Source organism: Hyperolius riggenbachi, chromosome 5 (genome assembly GCF_040937935.1).
Source record: "Hyperolius riggenbachi isolate aHypRig1 chromosome 5, aHypRig1.pri, whole genome shotgun sequence".
Lineage (NCBI taxonomy): Eukaryota > Metazoa > Chordata > Amphibia > Anura > Hyperoliidae > Hyperolius > Hyperolius riggenbachi.
In genome coordinates, this window is record NC_090650.1 from 332,924,994 (window position 1) to 332,949,266 (window position 24,273).

Consider the following 24,273-nt stretch of genomic DNA (forward strand, 5'->3'; position numbering starts at 1 on the left):
GCACCAGCTAATGTGCAAAGAATGTTTCTAGGTAGAGCAAATGTGCCTGCACCTGAGCCCCAAATCTACAAATGCAGAGTAGCTCATGTCAAACTCAAAATCAACACGTTTGATTGATAATGATGTTTATGGGAAAATCCCAATTTAGCAGACTGCCAAGAATTCCTGCACTCCCCTGGAATCTGCAAAGGATGCTGCAAGAATGTGGGTGGGTGGTAGTCTGCAACTCACTTCTTCCCAGAAGGCATTGGCCCATATCCTATTAGCCTTTCTTCTGCGTTTTCGCCAAGGAGATATTTTGAAACTTTACCAATAAAATGCCCTTAATGCTCCCACCAAGCAAGAAATTACTAAAAATAAGTTTAATATTACTTTTTCACCTTCTGTTTAGTACTTTCTCAATCACTTAGTTATTTTTAGACAGGAGAGTAACCAAGCAGCTCAGTGTGACCCAAACCACTAGGAATGTATAGGGTGCTAAAAGAGACCGAAAATCCCTACTACTACTGAAAAGCAATGCTTGGTGTGATTTGCCTTCTTAAAACAGAAGGAAACTTGCAATAATTCAGGTTTAAAACTTGTGGTTACCCACAATGCACCACTACTGAATGAAACATTATCTCTTCGGAGGAAACTCAGGAGAAAAGTGAATTGGATGAGGGCCACTGCCTCCAGAAAAGAAGGTAAGAAAGTCTATCCTGTAGCCACAAAGAGGGCATTTTGGAGGATTTTTCTTATGCAACTGCTCTTTATTTTTTTTTCATATTGAGAGCAGTGAGCAGGAAACCAATCATTCCAGCCTTGGAGATCCATTTATTTGTGGATGACCACTATACAAGTCCTTAATATTGCAATGATTGTTGCAATTATGAAAACAATGCTTTGTGATATCTTCCACAGTTTTCAAAAAGATGAACAAAAATAGTTTGTTTCCTTTTGCTTCTATCCAATTCATAGATTTTTTTAATAGCTTTCCAGATTTCAGGCAGATAACAGTTAACTTTGATTTGTATGGGCACTTAGAGTGCAGTAACCATAAACACCACAAGTCAATAAAGTTCAATAGGAAAACAGGACAGGAAGGAGAGGAGAAATGATTAATAACAGCGGGACATATAACTCACAATTTAAATTAGTAATGTATCCCCAGAGACTATTTTGTGGTTTTCAATGCTCTTGATTTCTCTCTAACAAATGTGTTGCTGACTGTCAAACTCAACATCCAGGTAAGAAAAAAGAAAATAGTTGCAAATTGAAGCTGCTGTACAGATGAAGGTAATCAAGGTGCTTGTAATGACCTTTCTTATATTCCAAAGCCTGGTTAAGAGGAAGGAGTGGGAGGAAGCTTCGGCTAACAGACCTGCAGAACTACATTTAGAGTAGGCTTACAATTGTGGCAGTACCATTTACAGGAAATGTTTTGGAGCATAACAAGGGTTGTTGCAGACACCTTGCAATACTTCCAGTTAAAGCGGAATTACAGTCTGGCATAACATACGATAGAAACCCATTTCCATACCCTTAGCTGCATATGTATTAATTTGTCTCAAAGTAATGTCAACAGTCAGAGTACCTCAAGTGAGTACCACAACTGTACGCAATGCTGTTTTTTTTAGTATGTGGAAGGCAAGAAGGGGTGAGAGGGAGCTTAAAGTAAGAAATCTGACCCCCTTGTCAATGTAGAACAATCTAGAACTGGGAAATGTAAATAGCCACAGGGGCATAACTACAGAGGGGCAACTGCAGGAGGCCCCAACTACTACTTCACTCCCTCTAAGGGGCAGTCCTTCACATCATGTGTTTCTGTGGCTACACTTGTTATGGGTGTGAAGATTACAATGTCCTTACAAAGTCTTGTTTGATGACCCTTGCAAGATGGGCCCCCAGGCTGTGAGGTTCACAAAAGGTTGGCAAGGGAAAGGGTGTGAACATTGGAGAGCCCCAGCAAAGCTTTGCTGGGGGGGCATGATTTGTAGTTACACCCTTGAATAGCCCCTTGGAAAACAGGAAAGCATTTGGGTCATGACAAATGTAGTTACCAGAAGTAAATTTCACATCTATTATTATTAGGAATAAGATGTTTCATTTGTAAAAACATGGACGTTACACACAGAGGAGGGGGCTTCACATGGAATGGGAGGAGCACTATTGTACATGAATAGGAAAAAAAAGAGTTGGCCTGCGGCAAACAAAGTATATAAAAAATCTGCCATTGCTAAGCAGGCAACCGTCGTAGACATCGAACTTTAGTGTGGTACTTTGTGTGTATTCCATGGGTGTTAGTTCTTCTCATTTATAAAAATCTACTTGAATTTTGCTCCCTGAGTATATGCAGCGTAATGATGTAGAGTCATATTGAAGGTGGCAAAATATTTGTTGTAAAATCACAAAAGTAACAGCAATGTTGTCACATGTGTACTCTAAGTTGCCCCTATGCTTGGTTCGCATTTAAGCTGAAAAACTGGCACTTTTTGTTCGTTTTGGGGTTCAGAAAATGGACATGTCGACAGATCCTATGTTATAAATAGGAATCACACTCACAGATGTAATTTTGCAATGGTTCCACTGAATCCGCTGCAGTCGATGAAACACAAAGTCCCGCCTGCATGATTTATTCTGGACAAGTGACGCAATTCACATAGAAACTTATGGTGTAAATGCATCTGCTTTGGACTCCAAACGACTGCAACACACCACCAGAGTGGATGCTGCACTGTACACCCCAGCTGGCCAATGGACATCCGGCTCAAGGGTGTTCCAAATCTGCCACCACACTCTTCTTCTATGAAAATGAATGTTATACACCACCATGCAGTATTATAGTGTATTTCAAGCACCAACATATTAGTTTATGTCAATGCTTCAATATAGTAGTGGCAGTTTTAATAATCTGCAACTCAACTGGCTATATGCTTTTTCCAGGTGTATAACTCATAAACTATAGGAGCCAACAGATCAACATGTAAGTCTGACTCAGTTTAGGTTAACTTAAAATGAGAAATAAACAGCAGAGAAGTCCAACCCACAGATATGGCAAAAGTGTATTTTTTGCTTCTTTCTCATTTCTGGACATCCTACCTAATAAAAGGCAAGTGTCCCTGCGTCCTGTCCCTGTGTCAGTGCTTTTGCGGTACTGCACATGTCCTGCACTGTCAACTGTTGGGACAGGACGCAGGACCGACTGGGTGCGAGGGGTACAGGTGTGCACGAGGTGGCGAGCGGGTGCATGCACAGCAGGCGGGTGCGCGGAGCAGTGGCAGACCTTGAGGCCGTTTTTAAACAGGCTTGGGTCACTAGTTTATTATAAATTACAAATTAGCAGTAACACAGTCTCCAATTTTCTCATGGCTTATAGAACTAGTATGTATTTTTATTCTTTTTCTATGGACATCGGGTCTGTGTATCAGATGTTGCTGATTCCTCTTAATACAGTGAGTAGACATTTATATAAAGTTACACTTCCCTACTGGTATTATAAACAGCATAGACCTATAATGACTTACAAATCCACTAAGGCATAGTCATTAGCTTGGCACTGATATTGTTATAATGACACTGGAGCATTTGATGTTGCTGATAATTGCTGAAGGTTATTGTAAGTTTATTGATCACAGTGTTCCTGAGTCAACAGAAGCAAACAATGACAACAATCAAAAGAGTACTGTCTTGTTACATGTAACTCCATGCGAGTAAAATGTAATTACAGGGGATGCGATGAGGCCGGCTTCATCTGGGCCACTGTGGTCAGGGGCCAAATTTAATAACTATGGACTCATAATACATGTCTAAAATGATAAGATAAAGTGAAATAAAACCAGTTATTTTCCCACTACTCTGATATCTGGAGGCTGAGCATTGAATGGGATTATTATGGAAATGTCCTTTATGCAGATACAATGAAAACTTAATTATTATTAGTAGAACAGTATTTTAGGATATTTTAAGGGAAATGCACTTGTCATATTTTTCTCCATGGCTGCAGCTGGCGCATCTAATTATGTGACCTAGCAGTATGTTCTGGCTGAAGCTATGAAGACTGGGCAATGCGTGGTGCTAAGGAGAGGAAGATGAAGGTGCATCTGGGAGCCTGGAGAGGTGAGGGGGGGGGGGGGAATCTTGCTACTTGTAGGGCAAGCTGTCTTTTTTCTTAAATATATTTGCATATGTAAAAAAATAACTACATATTTAGTTTTGTGTTAAAGAGACACTGAAGCAAAAAAAATAAATTATAATATAATGAATTGGTTGTGTCATACGGATAATTACTAGAACATTAGTAGCAAAGAAAATATTCTCATATTTTTATTTTCAGTTATTTAGTGTTTTTTATAACATTGCATTATTCTGTAACAAGGTGTCAGCGAGAGCACAAGTATCTGATTAAGTGGTGATCTGCAGTATCACCACCAATGCAGATATATATTGACAAAAGCAATCATTATCTTACTGATAGTAGATCAGCGGAAGGCTCACTAACACAATCAGTACTTTAATAAGAGTGTGATCACAGATGATTAATGCACAGTATACAGGAGCACTCCTATGTGATAGCCCCCTGACTGTAGGGACTATCACTAGTAGAATGGTCGTACAGGCAAAGTCGGTAAGGATCGGTCAGCAGCAGTACAAAATCGTAAGGCTAATCGTAGTCAAAGAGGAAGCCATCGGCAACAGGTCGGACAGATAAGGTACAGAATCAGGAGGCACAAATCAGAGTAAAAGGTACATGCAAGGAATCGGCAACATATCAGATAGCTAAGTACAGAATCAGGAGGCAGAAATCGGAGTCAGAAATGCAAGCAGAGGGTCATACACAATAAATCAATAATATATTCAGTTATAATTATAGCTATCAAAGGTCTGAGCGCTAACACGAAGTATTCGCAACAGCAGACAAGGAGCAACTGACAGCCAGCTCCTTTTATGCTGGGAACGCTCTGCAGAGCCGCCCAGACAATCAGGGAGCTAGCTGGAGTCAGCTGACCGGCGAGTCAGCTGACTCCCCTTCTAATGGCATAAAGGTCCTGCCGCTGGGGGCGCGCACGAGTAGCCCTTACCCTATGTGCGGCCAAAGGACCTGGCTGTGACAGCGGGGCGGGGACTGCCGCCAGCTGAGATGCGGAGTCGACGGACATGCCGCTCTCCGCCACGGCGGTATTCCCGCCGCATGTTACAGTACCCCCCCCCCTTGAGGAGTGGACTCCAGACACTTCTTACAAGGTTTCTCAGGATGTGCCTCATAATAGCTCCGCCTCAACTCCTCAGCATGAAGGCGATGTGGCGAAACCCACGATCTTTCCTCCGGTCCATACCCCTTCCAATGGACAAGGTACTGCACCGAATTCCGCACCCACCGAGAATCCAAAATCTGCTCAATCTCAAATTCAGGCTCCCCATCAATCACCACAGGGGGGGGGGGGGGGGATCAACATGCACAGCAGGTTTTACCAAAGATACATGAAAGGACTTTACGCCTCTCATACTGGCCGGCAGATCCACTCTATAAGTCACATCGTTAATCTTTTGAGCTACAGGATATGGGCCTATAAATTTGGGTCCCAACTTGGTCGAGGGTTGCCTCAAAGCAATATGTCGAGTAGAGACCCAGACCCTGTCACCTGGTTCGAAATGCCATCCTACAGAGTGTTTCTTGTCCGCTTGCCTTTTCTGAACCCCAAAAGCCTTTTGTAAATTGGCCTTACCAATCCCCAAACTCTTTTCAAACACCCCTGCCAATCCTCCAGAGCAGGGAAGGGAGAAGTCACCAGAGGTAAGGGAGAAAACTTCGGTGATCTACCATTGACTATTTGAAAAGGAGTGTATCCAGAAGATGCGCTTTTAAGGTTGTTATGCGCAAATTCAGCGAATGGGAGGAATTTAGCCCATTCATGTTGTGAAGGCTGATACATAACACCTAAGGAATTGTTCCAAGGACTGATTGATCCTCTCAGTCTGCCCATTACTCTGTGGATGGTATCCTGAAGAAAATGACAGACCCATCCCAAAATGCTGGCAAAATGCTCGCCAGAATTTTGACACAAATTGGACCCCTCTGTCTGACACCACATTTTCCGGGATACCATGCAGGCGAAAGATGTGCAGTATGAACAGACCAGCCAACTTTTGAGCAGAGGGGAACCCTTTTAATGGGATGAAATGGGCCATTTTACCAAAACGGTCAGTTACAACCCAAATGACCTTCATTCCTTGGGACTGAGGAAGTTCCCCAATGAAGTCCATGGATATATGAGTCCATGGTTCCTCAGGTACAGGGAGTGACTGCAATGTCCCAGCAGGTGCCTGTCGCGACGGCTTGCTTTTAGCGCAGACAGTGCATGCTCTCACAAACTCCCTACAATCTTGTCCCATAGAGGGCCACCAAACAAGCAATTCTTGTGTCCTAGCCACACCTGGGTGGCCTGCGATTTTGTGGCTATGAAACAACTGCAAGATTTGAAGCCGCAAATGCAAAGGCACAAATAAACCTTCAGGTTTGCCATCAGGGGAATCCTGCTGGAAAGACTCTAAAAGGTCCATGACATTTTCTTGAGTCTCGATGGCGGCTAGCACAACATTTTCTGGCAAGATGTTTTCGGGTTCAGAGGACTGAACAGATTCAGACTCGAACGACCTGGATAGGGCGTCAGATTTGATATTTTTGTTCCCTGGCTTGTATGTGATTACAAATCGGAACCTGGAGAAAAATAGGGACCACCGGGCTTGTCTAGGGTTAAGCCTTTTAGCCCCCTCAATGTACTCCAGGTTCTTATGGTCAGTATACGCGGTGATAACATGCTCAGCCCCCTTCAGCCAGTGCCGCCACTCTTCATGATAACATGCTCAGCTCCCTCCAGTCAGTGCCGCCCCCAGCTGAGATGCGGAGGCGGCGGACATGCCGCTCTCCGCCGCGGCGGTAGCCCCGCCGCATGTTATACATTTTCTAATACACACTACTCAGCATTCCAAATGTTTTTTACAGAGCAGGCTAGTGAACTTTTGAACTGTCCTCTGGAGAGAAAAAGAAAATACAGGGACTGACAGTTGAGATAACAAGCTTCAGAAGACAGATCTCTCTGCGACTTTTGAACGTCGTGGAGCTCAATGGCTTTTTTTGCATAGATAACAACTGGAGTTTAGTAACTCTTCCTGTACTGGAAACAATATAAGACTTATGTGTCTGCTCCTAATGTTTTATTTCTTAGCTGTACTACACATACAAATTATTATATCATAATTTTTTTTTCCGCTTCAGTGTCTCTTTAAATATGACAGTAGAATAACAGATCTCAAAGGACAGATTTCTTTAGGTTGACATTTAGAAAACTGGTAAGTTTCACAATGACTCCAGTCTAATCAGAACCCAAAATATATAATTAAGAAACATCTCTACTCATTGCGAGAAACGTGCTAAAATTCTAACACTGGGCATCTTAATGGTCGTAATGGAAAACTTTGTAAGACCTACAACAATTTATAAATGAAAAGACAAAGTTTGCATTAGAAAATACTTGCCATCTTGCTGCCCATGAAGATTCTGGGGGCTCTGCATCCTTTCTTCAAGGTTAGAGCTGAGGTCAGAGTTCACAGCTGACATCCTGGTGGAGTCGCTCATGTCAAATTCATCACTCTCTATAGAGCTTTCATCCTGCAGAGATAGAGTTCACATTGTGAGATCCCACGACATCGGATGAAAGCAATGCTGGCCTTCTCCTTGACAATTGACTGAAAGATCTAAGCATCACCTTGAATAATATATACATATACATATAAGCAGTGATCTCTTGAAACTGAAATATAGAACAATAAAATGATCTGTCCAGTTTCACCTTTTGGTAGATCCAGAGTTAACTATTTTGTAAGAACCTGTTTGTCTCCTGGCATAGCCCTTGTGTTGGCATATAAATTAATTAAAGACTTAGTTCAGCTATCCATTATCCAGAAGCATATATTATATCGGCATTAATTAGCAAAGCACAATTTACTTTTTGCATTACACATCTTAATGTTTTGCAATAAATATATTTACCACTTATGTTTTTTGGATGCGAGTCTGACATCCAACCTCTGGTCATTCAACCAAGACTTTAGCACACTTTCCATACTTAGGCCCATATGCAATTAACTTTGTCTCCTTAGTTTTCTCCTAGGAGATATTTCATCTTCTATTTAATATAACTTTTCAGCACTCTGCAATTTAAAAAGTACCAAAAAGTAGGTAAGAAAGTACTATCAAAATTATTTTGATTATTTTCTTTTTTTAAAATGGTATAACGCTATGAGGGTGTTTTTCAGGGCTGTGGAGTCGGAGTTGAGCAGTCAGGGCAATTTTTGGGTACCTGGTGTCGGAGTCGGGAGAAATTGCACCGACTCCGACTACTAATTAAAATAGAAAATATGATAAAATGTTCTGTTCCTCAGATAATAGTCATCATGAATAGTTTATATGCTCAGTAATAGCTGTGCTTAGTCCACAAAAATTAAATAAACTGATCAAAAAATAGTTACTTGTGCTGCTTCAATAAAGCAGTCCCCGTATTTTTAAAGTCAGATATACATATCTGATTGTGACTGTACAGTATATATGATGTATACACAGAAATCTTTTATATATATGCTAAATAACATCTATGCTGTAATAATAAAGCCTGATGTGTAGCCGTGTCACTAATAGAGATGGTCAATGAGATGGAAATAATTCTGTGTTGATGCTGGTTTATGCAAATGTATGCACTCCCTTTGCTCATGAAATCAAATAATTTGAAATGTTGTTAAAATTTGGTTTGGTAACTACGAATTAAATGGCACCTGAGATGGATGAAAATAAAAGTTTTATACATACCTGGGGCTTTCTCCAGCCCCCTTCAGGCTAATCCAATCGCTGTCCTCCTCCGCCACCTGGATCTTTTGCTATGAGTCCCAATAAATCAGCCAGTTAGCGCAGTCCGGCCACGTGACGCTCCCACAGCCAGGAACATTCTGTACCTGCGCAATAGTGCAGTGCTGCGCAGGTGTAGTACGCTCCCAGTAGCGGAGTGTGTGCATGCTCACTACGCCTGACTGGCTCAAGTACCTGGACCCACAGCAGAAGATCCAGGTGGCGGAGGAGAACAGCGAGGGACTGATTAGCCTGAAGGGGGCTGGAGGAAGTCCTACGTATGTATAAAACTTTAATTTCATCTGTCTCAGGTTTACTTTGTTACACAGTAGTACTATACTCTACATATGCACTCCCCACAGAGCTGCAGGGAATCCACTGAGAATGTTGTGCACATTGAACACAGAGGTGTTGTCTATCACCCATAAACCTAGTTCAGATTGTGCATGAAGAATGTGTAATAGAGGAAGAATCACCTCATTCTCCTGCAGAATACCTGCACATCACTTTTACATGTACCCACAGTCACATTTCCTAGGGCCTGATAGATGTTCATTGTTTCTATCTTCTACAAGGACTCTTACCAAGGACTAGTTTTAATCTATGACTAAAAGTATTAGAGGCAGCCAGGTAACTGGCATTGTTTAAAAGGAAATAAATATGGCAGCCTCCTTATCCTTCTTACTTCAGTTGTATTTTAAAATTCCTAAGCGTTGGCAGTTAAGAGATGCATTTCATGTTACATACTTTCAATCAACAAGATTGTAATATGCAAATTAGAGGAGTCGGAGTCGATGGAATCCTAACCTGAGGAGTCGGAGTCGGTGGATTTTTGTACCGACTCCAGAGCCCTGGTGTTTTTCACTCCAACCTGAGGTACACTTGTACTGCTGCTTGTATTGCTGAAAACTGGCTGGGATACCTGGACCCTGATGCACGGAGGAGTGTATGGATAAAGCGAACAATAACCCATCTAGCAGGGGTTACACCATATTTGGTGAGTTTGTTCCCCGATGGGTGCCCTGGTGGTGGGTGAATATCCCAGAAATGACAGTGAATTGCCTTATTGGAAACAACACCTGTTTTACTGTGGTTTTAATTTCTATTTATGTGCGCTTATCCACTGCATAAGATATGGACCTTTGTGTACACCTTTCTATTATGATTGGTGGTCAGACAAAGCACAAAGCAATCCATGCCTCTGATTATCACGTGACAAAGCAAGGTTTGCCGTTGAGATATAAAGTAGCTCTAGTCATAATAAATATAATAAACATCAGTTTCTCATAATTCTCATAGACTTTAGAGGTAAAGCTTGCTGATCTTAAAAATTTGCATAGAAAGAAGTTAAAAGCTTCAAGGCGAGTGCCACTGAGAGATACAAGAACCCATCATATCATACATCATATGAAAATTCCCTCTTCACAGAACTGACCCTATATGAGCTGCTTGTTTAGAATTTGAAGCCACTGAGAGTTTTCTTATGAAGAACAGCTGGTTTAATCTTGCAGTGTGTAAGAATCTGCCAAGAATTATCTCCCAAGCAGTAGGCATTGCTTATTGTTCCTTACTTGCCAATGTTTTATCAGCAGCTTATAAAACTTTGCTGTGGTGAGTTCAGCATCTGGCAATGGGGATGATGAAGAGCAGAATTCTAATCCCCATTCACTATCAGCGAGAGGTCTGTCTATCTGTATATATCTATTCTGCCTAAGAAGTATATTTCTTTACTGAGGGCTTACATGTAAAGTCTGTTTCAGTTGCAACTGCTCCCTACTGTCCCTTTTTTGGAGCGACAGTTCCTCTTTGGGAGCTAAATCCCTCTGTCCCTCTTTCTTCCTCATTTGTCACTCTTTCAGGACTGATGTAACGCTCTAGGAAAATACTGTATATGTATTTTTCTATTGAAAATGTGTTTACTGGTAAACTTTATTACCATCCCTTTAAACTGATATTTCTTATTTTCAAATGTTAATATGAATGAAAACGCATGATGATAAAAAGGACCAGTCGGTTTGAATTATAAAAACTTGTTTTTTTTTGCTTATGAATTCTTAGTGGTAGACGGGACTAGGGGTGTGGCAGGGGCATATCTAGAGGTTAACAGTGGAGTAGGTGTCGCTTTTTCTTACTTCAGAAAGTTGGGAGGTATGCATTTGTTTCTTTTTAAAGAATGCCAATAACCTGGGTGTCCAGCTAATCCTGTGCTTCTAACAAATTAAACCACAGTCCCAAAACTTTCATCATGATGTAGGTAATTAGTAAAACTTCTTTTCTTCTGGTGTGTGTACTACTATTATTATTGTTTTTACTAAAAGGGACTCACCAGTGCAAATAAGGTTAACCAACACACCCTCCAATCCAGCAGCCTTCTGAGTAACAAACCATTCACATACATACATTCGTTTTTCCGATTAGATTCTGTTATCTTTTCTTATCTATTTCCATTCACTTCTATGAGAAATCGATCAGAACGATTGAAAAGATTGGACATGTCGGAAATTATCTATCAAACCATCTATCTAACACAAAATTGTATGGTGTGTACCTAGCATAAAAGGCAGGCACATCCACTTTCAGATTAAATTAACTGTTCAACATGTTAGGCCTTAGCATTCCCAGCATGTTAATCCATCATGTTTCTTTCCCTAATAGACAAGTCACACACTCACTTTCCTCTCATACTTACAGTTTGTAACTGAAAATCCAGAAGTCCTCCTGTAAAATGTTACCTGCACTGTCTTTTCCCTCTAAGCCGTCCCAAAGATCCCTAATTATCCGACTTCCAGCGCATGACTCCACCCCCCCCCACCAAAAAAAACCGCCAGTCGATGGAGTAAACAGACTGGCGTTTTTCTCCGGGTAGGTGGGCGGGACGGCACCATGCTCCGGAAGTCGGTGATTTGGAGTCGTCAGGGTGGCTTTGAGGGAGAAGACAGCTCAGGTAACTATAACTTTCTTTTACAGGACTGCTGGATTTTCATTTACAAGCTGGATATCTGCTTTAAAGTGTACCCGAGAGGAGGAAAAGAAAAAGTTTTATACATACCTGGGGCTTCCTCCAGCCCCATGCACCCTGATCGTTCCCACGCAACAGTCCTCCAATGTCTGCAGCCCCAGTACCAAGTCCCATAACTTCCTCCAGTCGCTGACAGTCTGCGCAAGAGAAGTGCGTCCTCCATGTATCTCTATGGCAGCTGCTGGAGATACATAAATGGCGCACTTCACTTACGCCAGACTGGCCCGTGACTGGAGGAAGTAACGGGACCCGGTACAGAAGACAGAGGAGACTGAGGACAGCGGAATGGGAGCGATCCGTGCACATGGAGCAGGAGGAAGCCCCAGGTATGTATAAAACGTTTTCTTTTCCTCGTCTCTGGTTTCTTTTAAGGTGGCCATACACTGGTCTCCATCGATATCTGGCTGGTTCCGATCATTTGAAATGCATGCCACAAACTATGCCTTATTGATAGAATTTTGTGCAAAATCAATTGAATTGGTAGATCATGCCAGCTGGAAGATATTGATTGATCGACAGCAAGTCAGAAGTGCAGCATCAGTGGCGTTCAATTCTCAACAATGCACAGTATAGGGGGCTCTGGAGAGAAGACATGCAACAGCGGACAGGTGAGTGTAAGCTCCACTGCCTACACTCTGCGCAGCCTGCAGCTCCACAGATTTTCAAGAGATTTCATACTGGGTGTGTGGAGGTATTCGATCAGATAGATTCCTCCCTTATCATTTTATGACCTAAGAGGGCTCTCTCTGTTGGCCACATCGACCAGTATTAAGGCCATCTTTAAATTCCCTCCAACACACACCACCAAATGTAACATTGTGACCAGCCTCAAACAAAATGCCATGCAAGTGTGATTCCTTTGACTGACCTCTGCTCACAGACCCATGCATTAAATTGCTCAACAAACTGTTACTTTTATGTTTGTTAATCTAAACCGTGACCTTCCTTGAGTTCTGGCCAACATAGGTCAGACCACAAGGAAGGATATTTGATAAGATATACAACCATCGCTGTGTCTCAAGGGAAATGATCTTGGATGACACAATGAGCACCGGATCTGGGATGAGTGAATGTGCATCATGTAATGATGCTGGAGCAGTGATGGCAGAACAGAGCACAGCATGGTTTGGAGTTACATATATTGTAATGTAGAAGGCTAGGCTGTGAGGAAGGGTGGCCCAGAACATTGTGCCTTCCTATAGTATATGTTCTGCTGCTATCCCAACAAAAAAATAGGACAACCCCAAAAGGTCAAGCCCTAACCTTTGCTTGCTTTTTTTTTCTTTTATGTACTGATGGGCATGGTTGAGGCTTAGTGCATAAAGGGGAAATGAGGCCTGGACAAAAATATATAGTAATCTGACCAATTTCACTGACTGGTTGGGAGGCACGCTACTGGCTATAAACAATATATGTATTGTCAAAATACAGTGTAAAAAAGTAAATTCATTAAATGGGTGGATAAAAAAATCAAAAAATTAGTGCAACTCTAAAATCAACATGGTGATAATCAAAAATGGCATTCAACAGCGCTGGCATACTCCTTCACCAACATGCAACACTGGACATCACCATGTGTCCCACCATTACAGCAATGAACACACCATATAGCATGATCAAAGAAGAGTCGGCAAGCAAGATTACCGGTAGTTAACATAGCAAGCATGGAGTTAATGCAAAAGCAGTGGTAGTGCAGTTGAAGCAAGGAATCGGTAAGTACATGGATATATACTGTATTGCACAAGTATCCTGATTGGTCGCTCTAACAAACGTCACCACTTTAAATTCAGTTTTCTGTGCACCTGTCTGGACAACTCAGCCTCTAAATGGCTTGTATACAAGTAACATGGCTATTTGCATGTCATGTAACTAAATAATTAATTACCATTTTCATCCTCCCTTTTTAATCTCATAGGAAGACTGTATCAGATTAAAAGATGTTTCATTTAATGAATACATAAATTACCCAGCATGTGTATAAAGGTAGGTAACATGCACACAGCAGCAGCATCCCTTTAGTGGATGTGTACAGCACATCAGCCACTGTTATTGGTCCTGATGGATGACTTGTGTTGAGCAAGCCTCTCAGTTCAGGAAGCTGTTGCTCAAGCTGATCCATGCTGACACCTTGACAGGCCAGATATAAGTGTGTCATGCCATTTCATTCACCATTTTACTTGATGCACTAACAGTCAATACAGTAGGTGTTCCAGGTTTAAACTCCAATAAGAATCAACAACTGTCTCTACTAAACACTCAGAAACGTTTGCAAAAAGCTATCAGAGACACGCAGCACTCTATAAAGGCATTCTTTATTTTCAAAGGTGTTTTTATCCTCTTAGATTCACATTTGAATATAGTCCTCTAAATATAAATTAGTTTGTTAAACGAGAATGAAAGGACCACTATTGCAAAAAAGTGTAAAATGTAAAATCCATGTGTACACATATGTGGAAGAAGTGAATTTCTCCAAGATTTAAATTCACTATAAATTTCTTTTCATCTATGCTCCTGTAGCTTGGCATTAAATCTGTCTGACCCCCTGTCATGGGGGGATTCACGGGGTTTTTTTTTATTTTCAAAAGCACCTACTAAAGGGCAATTGATCAGTCCAGCTGCCAAAATATTGTGCAAATGAGTTGGGAGGCTGGTCCACATCCTTATATAGGTCTTTACCATACTGTGTTTTAGTAAACAAAGGAGAAACTGAGAATTCCCCAGGAAGATATGGACTACTCATACGCCTCGTTCACATCTGCTGCGCTGAGAAACGTGTGAAAGCGCGTGGCAAAAAACGCATGCACTTCTGCGTGCTTCAGTGCGCGCTTCTGTGTGTTGCGCTTCTTTAAGGCACGTTTTGCTTAATGTAGCAGTAGCAGTTGTCAATAAAGCTTTGTTTTTCTATGTAAATGTATTTTTTTTCCATATAGGGGTAAAAAACGCATGCGCTTCTATGCGCTTATACGCACTTCTATGCTCTTAAAAAGCGCACCCATTCACTTGCATTCATGTGCACTTTACAGCTCAACGCACACAAATGCCTGCAAGTCTACATTTTTGTAACGCTGCACAGCGCGTAGATGTGAACCAGCTACATTTAATTACATGGGAAAATCAATATCTTGCTGAACGCGCAGGCCAGTGCGCTGTGAAAAGCGCTCAGAAACGGCACCGATGTGAACGAGGCCTACAACCTGTCAGATCTTTGATATTTTTACTGCCTAATGTAAGTGACATGAACATAGGAGACAACAAGTAATTTATACTGCATTTTTAAGATGGGTGGTGACCGTGGTGGCCAATTTTAGGTCGCCCATTGTGAATCTAACTTTTGTTCTTTCAATAGGAAGAGGCATCAAACTTATTGGGAATTTCACAAGAAAAACAATGGTGTGCTTGGTTTTAATGTAACTTTATTATTTTTAGTGGCCACTTAAGTCATCTTTGACTTTTACTGTTTTAGTTAATCTAAGTGTAATAAAGGAGTATTTTAAATAAAGTGTTACATTTGTTTTTTTCCCACACACTCTGTAGCAAGCATTACCTCATCCTGCTGCGAATTTAAGAGCTGGAGTTTCATGTGCTTCATGTAAGCCATGGTTATTGGCATGTTATAGTCGATCATACTTGTCACCAGTGTGGGTGGCTTCCCATTATCTGTAAGGAGGAAAGAAGGAGGTTAATTTGTGTGATTTATTAATTTTCCTATGATAATCTATCTGCATTAAAGGAAACATGTAGAAAGAGCCACATGGAGGCCTTCTTTATTCCCATGTAAAATGCTGCATATTTTTTGTGATCTTCTGCCTCTAAAACGTTCTGAGTCTCTGCCCCAGGATAAATAAGCATGACAATTAGTATTGTGTGTTTATATAGAGCAGACAAGTTCAATAGCGCTTCACAAGAGTCCACAGCTGTATCGCTAGTCTGGTTCCACTAGCTCACTGCAACTTTCTCTCCCTCTCTCGCTCCCACCTCCCTCCAGACAGAGGGCAATTGGGTTTAACTCACCCAATTGCTTGTTCTAGTGGTGATCTCCATGGTGGTGTCAAGTGACACATTAACCCGTAATGCCAGCATGTCACATGACACTGCGTTGCCATGGAGATCGCCACTGGAACAAGTGATTGGGTTAGATCTTTGTGTTGTTGCGTGCTACACGCAACTTTAAATGAATGGTAGGAGGAAGAGGATGGAGGGAGAAGATTCCTGCCCGCTAGCGGCAGGCTGCCTTATATAATGCCTGAGGACTGGGGCTGTACTTTGCCCAGCCCTGCACTAGCAGCATGCCTGTAACAGTGAAGCAACTAAAGCCAGGGAATTTGCAAGACAACCAAGCAACTGGTATTCCTTAAAAAGGAATGCAGTTGACAAACTTTTTCACAGAAATCAAAACTACTCAGCTTTTCATGTAGACGCATTTGAAGCTAACAATGTACAATTCTGCTCAGTTGTAAAGCCAGCGTATGTGAATGTGTATATGCCGCCATATCACTACGGGCACTGGGAGAAGATGGCAGCACAGTGGAACAGAGCTCAAGCTGCAGAGGTGAGAGAGAGGGCTTCACTGTGCTAATAGTCTGCATAGGACCCCAGGGACAGCAGCATTGGCATGGGGGGGCGCATGTTACCGACTCTCGGTCCCACTGCATAGATACCACCACATCCTCGCTGCGCCCATGACTGACCAGCAAAAAAAAGGCCGGTACTTACGTATTACACCGTCTGAAGAGTTTGGCAGTTCCTTGTTTAAGTTTTGTTTGCTCCACTACCAAGATTTAACCCTTTTTGAAAAGCTGAAAGTCCTGGCTTTCCATTACACCAGGTCCGGTGTCAGTGTAATGCTCCGTTGCCAAGGTAAAGGGTTTTGAAGGAGGGGTGTCCCCTGCATCTTGGATGCACAAAGTGTGATTACATAAGTACCGGACAAGCCCAACATTGATGATCAGCAGCACCCCCGGGAGGTCGTCTTCTGTCGCAGGAGTCTCATTACAGAAGACGAAGGAGCAGACAAGCTATACACCCTCCTGACCTCTCTCTGTGTGTTTCTGGAGACTATGTTAAGACGAAGGAGCAGCCCAGCTATACACCCTCTTCACCTCTCAAGATGCAGGTGACACCCCTCTTTCAAATCCCTTTATCTTGGCAACAGAGCATTGCACTGACACAGGACCTGGTGTAATTGAAAGCCAGGACTTTCAGCTTTTCAAAAAGGGTTAAATCTTGGTAGTGGAGCAAACAGAACTTAAACAAGGAACTGCCAAACTATTCAGACAGTATAATATGCAAGTACCAAAAAGCCTGTCCGGTTAATAATGTCGGTTGATTTCTGCTAGCTATTGACCAAAATTAGGATCGGACAGCATGTCACAGTGATCGAAGGAATGTCACATTGTGCCAAGGAATGTCACATTGTGTATGGGCACATTAATAGCTAACAACAAAGTTATTTATGCTAACAGTGGATAAAATATGAAATGCCCTAAAGTAGGACATACCAATAGGAATCAAGACATAGTCTATCTCTAAGGAAGGAATATTGGCCACAAATTCACATATTTGTTTTTCATTCCTCTGTATCAAGCTTAAATTGGGAAAGGCTGAATTTGTTGGATGTGTCTTTTTTTTTACTTGTGAAACCAATTGACTATGTAATGATATTGATTCCTAGTATACTATTCCAATGAATGGCCTCTGTGTGTAGCTGCAGCCCTCCTGTCTAGCAGGGGTGGGGGGGTGGAGGGGGGGAATCTTTGCTTTACTTGGAACCCTTGACTTACTGTACCTTTGTGTTCAGCTCCATCTGGATTTAAGTGCATTCTTTTCTGACACTCTGAGCAGCTCATTAGGAATCTTGTCACCGCTTCTCTAGGTAGGAAGGCGTAGGTCTCCGATATCTGGAAAAAAAGCAGAAAAACATTTAAAGAGAGAAGTCTCGTCATCTATGTTCTATTTAACAGCAATGTCCTGTATTATTTACCTTATACCTGCTACACAGGACATTCCTATAGCATGCCAACCTCTACTGCAGAATCGGACATACAAATCAAATTCCATAAAGTAGATCATGGGAACATGGTAGCGATGAAGGCCAGAATGTTGCAAGGCTTTTGTCCCACTATTTTTACTGAAGTTTTGAGCATAATTAAAATAAAAAATGTGAATTGGCAGTTGCTAATAAAAAAAGAGCATCCCCAAACTTACTAAATAAAAAATGTCACACAAATGCACCAAATGTACACGGCCTGTGACGGCACATTGAGGTTTCACGTAGTGGCTTGTGGCCATCCCAGTCCTGCCAGCGATTGCTGCAGTGCTTGCCAGTCTGAATAGCTGGTGAGGCTGCTGTGTCTGCACATTAATATATACAAGGATGTTACTGTGTTTGTTACTGTGTTTGCTCATTAACCTCTTCTACCCCATAGAGGGTGGGATTGCTGAGGAAGTAGAGCTGGCTAGCGTGGGGCTCCACTCCATGAGCTACACCAGACCACATGGCTCTTAACATTGTGAAGCTATCTTGCAAAGGAGGGAGCAGCAAAGCCTAACCTACCGGAGCTAAAAATGAGAGGCCCATCGCCTTGTTTGAAGCCTCGGCAGAAGGGGGCTCTGATACAGTAAACCTCTGGATATAGTAAACTCAGCCATCAGGTCCCAGCAAATGTATCTGTATAAATTTACAATGTATGCCATATTCTGATACAGTAAACTACTGATTTAGTAAGTATTTGTCCTGGTCCTTCTGGGTTTACTGCAGTAAGAATTGGGGGGGGGGGGGGGGGGGGGTTATGGGTAATCTTCTGCATAGAGTGGGGTGGAGTGGATTGTCATCTGTTAACATGAGATCATGGTTCCTGCACATCATGCCCACTCCCACTCACCCGGATGGAAGCATGCACCAGACACTCAAAACCCAAAGGGAATGCAAACTGCATCCCCTCAGCTTAGTAAGCAAGCCTCCCAGTCTCTTACCTACACCTCTTTGTATGCTGACACACCAAATATATAGTGAACTAAAAATGTGTTTAAACAGCATCACAACATGCTCATGCATAATCGCTACAAGAAAAGGGAAAAAAAATTAGGTAGCCCATAAAAGCTTATTAGCCTGATACATAAGTACCTTAGTTTATAGCTCCAAGTAACCAGATGTACACTTTTTCTGAATTCACATAGCTTTTTTGTTAGAATATCTGTGACATTCAATTACTACCTATGTAGCCTCTGGGTAAGCCTCCCACAATGCACAGCCAATGGACACTCAGAACCACACAGTGTACCAAAGACACTTTTCTGATTTTTGAAAATCTGCTTGAGAGTCAGTGAAAGTGTCTTGTGGACATTAGTCATCTAAGCGTCATCATAAAAAAGTCCCATTATGTTGTATTTATATAACACATACATTACATACAATGCTTTGCAGAGTTCAATGATTGCCACTACTCACACAATCTATCTCTACTCTAGGGCCAACTTTGGAAGGCATCCAATTATCTTACATATATGTTTTTGAGTTGTGGGAGTATAAATACGGTAAGTTACCAAACAAAATCAAGGACAACACAGGACACTAGAGGTGCAAGGCAAGAGCACTAACATATTCCTAACAGAAATAGGTAACAATAAAAAGTATTCTTTCTTTCTCAAGTCTTCTGGAATTTCTTTTGAATGAGGCATGGTGTATTTGTTAAGGTGCTCTCAATTCAGGTCAAGGCTGTGTTCTAGAAACAAGCATGCACATAACATTTGTATAATTTAACCATTAAATTCCCTTTGAGGTCAATGCAAACTACAGCTACATTCTACATGCAAGTAAATGATGAAACCTGTTTTGTCTACCTCAGCTGTGTGTTTGCCACATAGGTCACATTGTAGATCAGCGTGTAATAGGCAGCCCTGTGTTGTGCTGCTAGAACAGGACTACACTGCAGGCTGCATCTCTGGTGAGAGAATTGCTAGAGACAATGACATCTAGGTAAATCTTTGTAAAGAGTGAAGGACAATATGTTCATGAGAGGCAAGACCTGCATGACTAAGTATTGCTGCTGTTCTCCACACTCTGTCATCCTTAATATTAGAGCAGGATTATCCACTAGGCAACCTAGGCAGGTGCCTGTGGCCTAGTGGGTATCAGGGGGCCCACCTGCCTCCTTCTCTGACTTCTCTTTACTTCAGCCTACCAAAGGATCACACACGGGCCCCAAATCTACTACCTTGCCTAGGGCACCATTACATCTTAATTCATTTCTGTTTAATATATTTGTATAACTCATGTATTAAATACCTTTGATAAAGAAAATAAAGGCAGGGTTAACGCTTATTCAAATATGTGTGTGTTTTGCCAATGTGTGATAATGTGTTTGCCGCATATCTAACAAAAGTCAATGGAGAATTGCACTTCTGCTTTGCATTTTCGCATGCACAGGAAAAAGCTTACCCGTGTATACTCGAGTACAAGTCGACCTTGTGTATAAGTTGACTCCAATATTCAACCCTTTTAAGCTGGAATGTTTTATTGACTCATGTATAAGTCTACCCAGCAAAGTTAATGGGGGGTTAATGACTGCACTGCATACAGTATTGCAGTCATTAACCCCTGCTGTCCCTTAAATGGAGCCAATAACTCCTCCTGGCCCCCAAGTGCTGCAATAATTCACTCCCATTTATGCAGCTCAGTATCCCCCCCTTCCCCATTCCTTGTTAATTGTTGTGGCCAGGACTTCCTTTCCTAAAAGTATCACTTACCACTGGGTAAATTGCTGCAAATGGGAATGTCACTATAAGAACACACATTACTCAGCGTGCTCAGTGTTGCCTGTGACTTGTGTATAAGTTGTCCTTTATACTTTTATGAAGTGAAACAGACCTACATTTCTAGACTTATACTCGAGTATATACAGTACTTCTTGCAGGATAAATTCACATTACACGCAAATTGCGAGTTTTATTACCTGCGGTGAAAAGTCATGCATAAAAATGTGCAAAGGAATGCAAATCTTAATACGAATGAATGCATGTGAAAAAAATGTTTTTTGCAATGGTAAGTGTGAGCCCCGCCTAAACATATGTTAGCTCTGGTAGGGGCACGTAGTTTGTAGAGTTTCACCTGCTGAATTTAGGGCCTATTTCCACTGGAGTGGAATGTGCAGCATTTTTATCAATAGGGTTGTTGTCCAAATCCCATGCAGCCTTGATTCGGACAGCATGCTGCAGTTTAAAATTATCACATGCATGGCATGGCTACAAGGATTTGGAATGCGTACTCACATCACTGCAAGTGCCGGCAGGCATCTGGCAAGAGGCACCCCAGCATAGTGTAAACCAAATTTGTTTCCCTACTCTTTTTTTGCCCATACACATTCTATTTACTTTTGCTCTAAAGTAATGTAATTTTCATAAAAAATCACAAGCCTCCCAGCAATGAATACAGCAGGACTAAGAATTATCAATGACTGACATGTTGCAAATTCATTAAAGTGACACTGAAGTGAAAAAAAAACACTTTTGAATGATTTGTATGTATAGTACTGATAATTTATAGAACATTAGTAGCAAATAAAATATCATCTCATCATCTCATATTTTAATGTTTCGATACATATACCTTTTTTTTTTTTTTAAACATTGCATAAGTCTCCAATATTTGCAATTAATGTATACGCCACACTCTGTACAATCTGACTCTTGAGTGTTCCTTTGATGTGTTAGTGCTCCAGAAAGCAGAGACCAAATTGGTCGTGGAGCTCAGAGTAGCTCTTTTGCATAGATAACAACTGAAGTTTCTTAACTCTTCCTGTACTGGAAACAGACACAGAACATTTATATCACGCTTTTCTCCTGACGGACTCAAAGTGCCAGAGCTGCAGCCACTAGAACGCGCTCTATAGGCAGTAGCTGTGTTAGGGAGTCTTTCTCAAGGTCTCCAACTGAATAGGTGTTGCTTACTGAACAGGCAGAGCCGATATTCGAACCCAGGTCGATATAAACAATATTAGACTCAGATCTGTGCTACTAATGTTCTATTTCTTAGCTGTACTACACATACAAATCACTATATCATAAGTTTATTTTCACTTCAGGTCCCCTTTAAGAGCCCTAACACAATGAAAATTGTGATTGTGATGTGATTGCAATTTTCAGTTTTGCACATATTGCATCCATTACAAGTGCGATTGGCAGTTTTTTTTAAGTGCAAGGAGGACTTTGCAAGCCCACTTTAAGGCTGCCGGGCAGGACAAAGTCATTACGTATTTCAGGGTGCCTAATTTTACATACAGAGACAGCTACCTCTATGTTCATTTATCACAGAACACAACATTCTACTCTAATGTAATTGTACAAAATTATCCTCTAATGACATTAACTTAATAATAGCAGTGATGTCAGCTGGGTGATGTGTGAACATTGCTAACTGTGCAAATCAATAGTCTCATTGGCTTTTCGTTGGCAGTGAATGATGGGAAATGAGTTTCCAAACATTCAGCCTCAGTTCGGCAGCATACAGCATCAAGTTAGTGTGAACTATAGGGATTAAAATTTCTTGGAACCAAATGATATCAGAAGAGCAGACACAGACATTGGCATACTTTAGTGTGACCACACTGTGCCTTGTTAGATGTAACAGTGCACAATGCTGGCTATGAAATTCCTTGCTCTACGCAGCTGAAGTACAGCTGTGAGCAGGTTAACAAGGGGCAGCAATTTCACAGCTATTTCAGCACATTTGCACAGGCAGATGGAAATTATACCTCGCTGGGCAGGTCAGCAGCTTTGGCAGTTGTACAGACTTTCAATGACTTCCACTCAGGTTTCACTTCTTACTTCTCTTTTAGAAGACAAAATAATCAGAACAGTTCAGCTGTATGTTTCAAATCATCTATTGACTCAACTATTAAGCAGAGCATCTGCACTAAACTAACAGGTATTGCTAATGTAAAAATATGCTAAGTGTAGTATAACAATACTGCATAGATCCATAATCAGAGGATACCTTCAGTGAAAACTGTATGTCAAAACAATCAGTAATTCCAATGGCATAGAGCGTCAAAGTCACAATAAAAATAAAGAAAGTTAACTTCATAAGTAGTCAGTGAGGCTAAAATATCCCAGGTTGTGATATTAAAAAGGAGCCGAGCACTGAATGCCTTTTTAAATAGACAAGACAAATAACATTTATATCATGCTTTTCTCCTGGTGCACTCAGAGCCCTTCAGAGTGGGCTCTCTAAGGGCAGCCAGAAGCATTGGGGAGCCTTGCTCCGTACTGTTTTATATACTGACTTGATCCGGGATCTGAACCCTGATCAGAGGCTCCAACCCTAAATTAAAGGCAACCCTTTAACCAATGCTATCTAGCTGATCAAAGGAATTGGAATGTTCTCCCCTGAAGTTTGATGAGCTACAAATTATAAATAGCCTCTGTGTAGAAGGGATTCATTTCCTTGGCGGTATGATTATTTCTGGATTTTAGGGGCTAAAAGTGGTGCATTTTTTTCTGCTTTTAGACCCTAAATTGCAAAACGAATCAAAATCCAGGGGAACCCCCAGCACTAGTTCAGGCAGCCCCTGTATAAAACTCACCTCCCTGGGATGCAGAGCTGTATTTTTTCTTCCAATCCTCCGGGATTCACTCTATTCCTATTGTGAGATTGCCTTCTGTCATCACGTGACAGACGGCAATCTCATGCATGGGATCGAGAGCCTCAGAGCACATGGAGGAGACAGTATGGATCCCGGAGATGTGAGTATGAAGTGCCGCTCAGCTGCATACTGCCTGCCTGGTGGTTGCCCTGATTAACGTTCAGGATTACAGCTCGCAGTATGTTTTTTCACCCCCAGCCTGGGTCAGGAATAACGTAGGGAGGTTGAACTCTTACAGAAAATTCCTAAAACTGCTGGAACACGCACAACGGATCATTTCCAGACTGACTGTGTGAACTGATACGCAAGAACAAAGAAAAGCAACCCCTCTATATAGAAATACTCAATGAGCACTAAATTGGACCAGGACACCAGAGAAGTGCAATATATCTCTTTATTAAAGCCAAAAAATGATTAAAAACATCTAAAAACAAAGCAGACCGTGTCCATGCTTGTAAAAAGCCCCAATAATGACAATAATATGGTGGGCCTCACAGATGATAACAGGCACAGCAAAGAATCTGGTCAGTAACACATGATAATGTTCAAATGGTGTGCTTCTCTCAACCCAGCATGTGAAAGAGGTCAGCTCAGCACTAAAAATGATGTATATCAAATACTGAGTCACACTATGGGTTAAAAAAGGGCACCAATATAAATGTAACAACAGATAGCTGGACCTGTAAAATGACCAATACTACTCAAAAATTATATTGGGTATAAAAGCCAACATTTACATT

The 24,273-nt window shown here is 41.5% G+C and overlaps 1 protein-coding gene across 7 annotated transcripts in view; it reads right to left on the reverse strand.

Moving 5' to 3' along the window:
* The window catches only part of NOL4 (nucleolar protein 4), a 401,146-nt gene that overhangs the window by 145,894 nt on the left and 230,979 nt on the right, over positions 1-24,273 (reverse strand). For all 7 annotated transcript variants that reach the window (XM_068237327.1, XM_068237326.1, XM_068237325.1 and 4 more), the window contains exons 3-5: positions 17,680-17,791; positions 15,439-15,551; positions 7,513-7,645 (exon numbers count right to left, since the gene is read on the reverse strand). In XM_068237327.1, the coding sequence (XP_068093428.1) occupies positions 7,513-7,645; positions 15,439-15,551; positions 17,680-17,791 (358 nt within the window). The remainder of the gene's footprint in view (positions 1-7,512; positions 7,646-15,438; positions 15,552-17,679; positions 17,792-24,273) is intronic.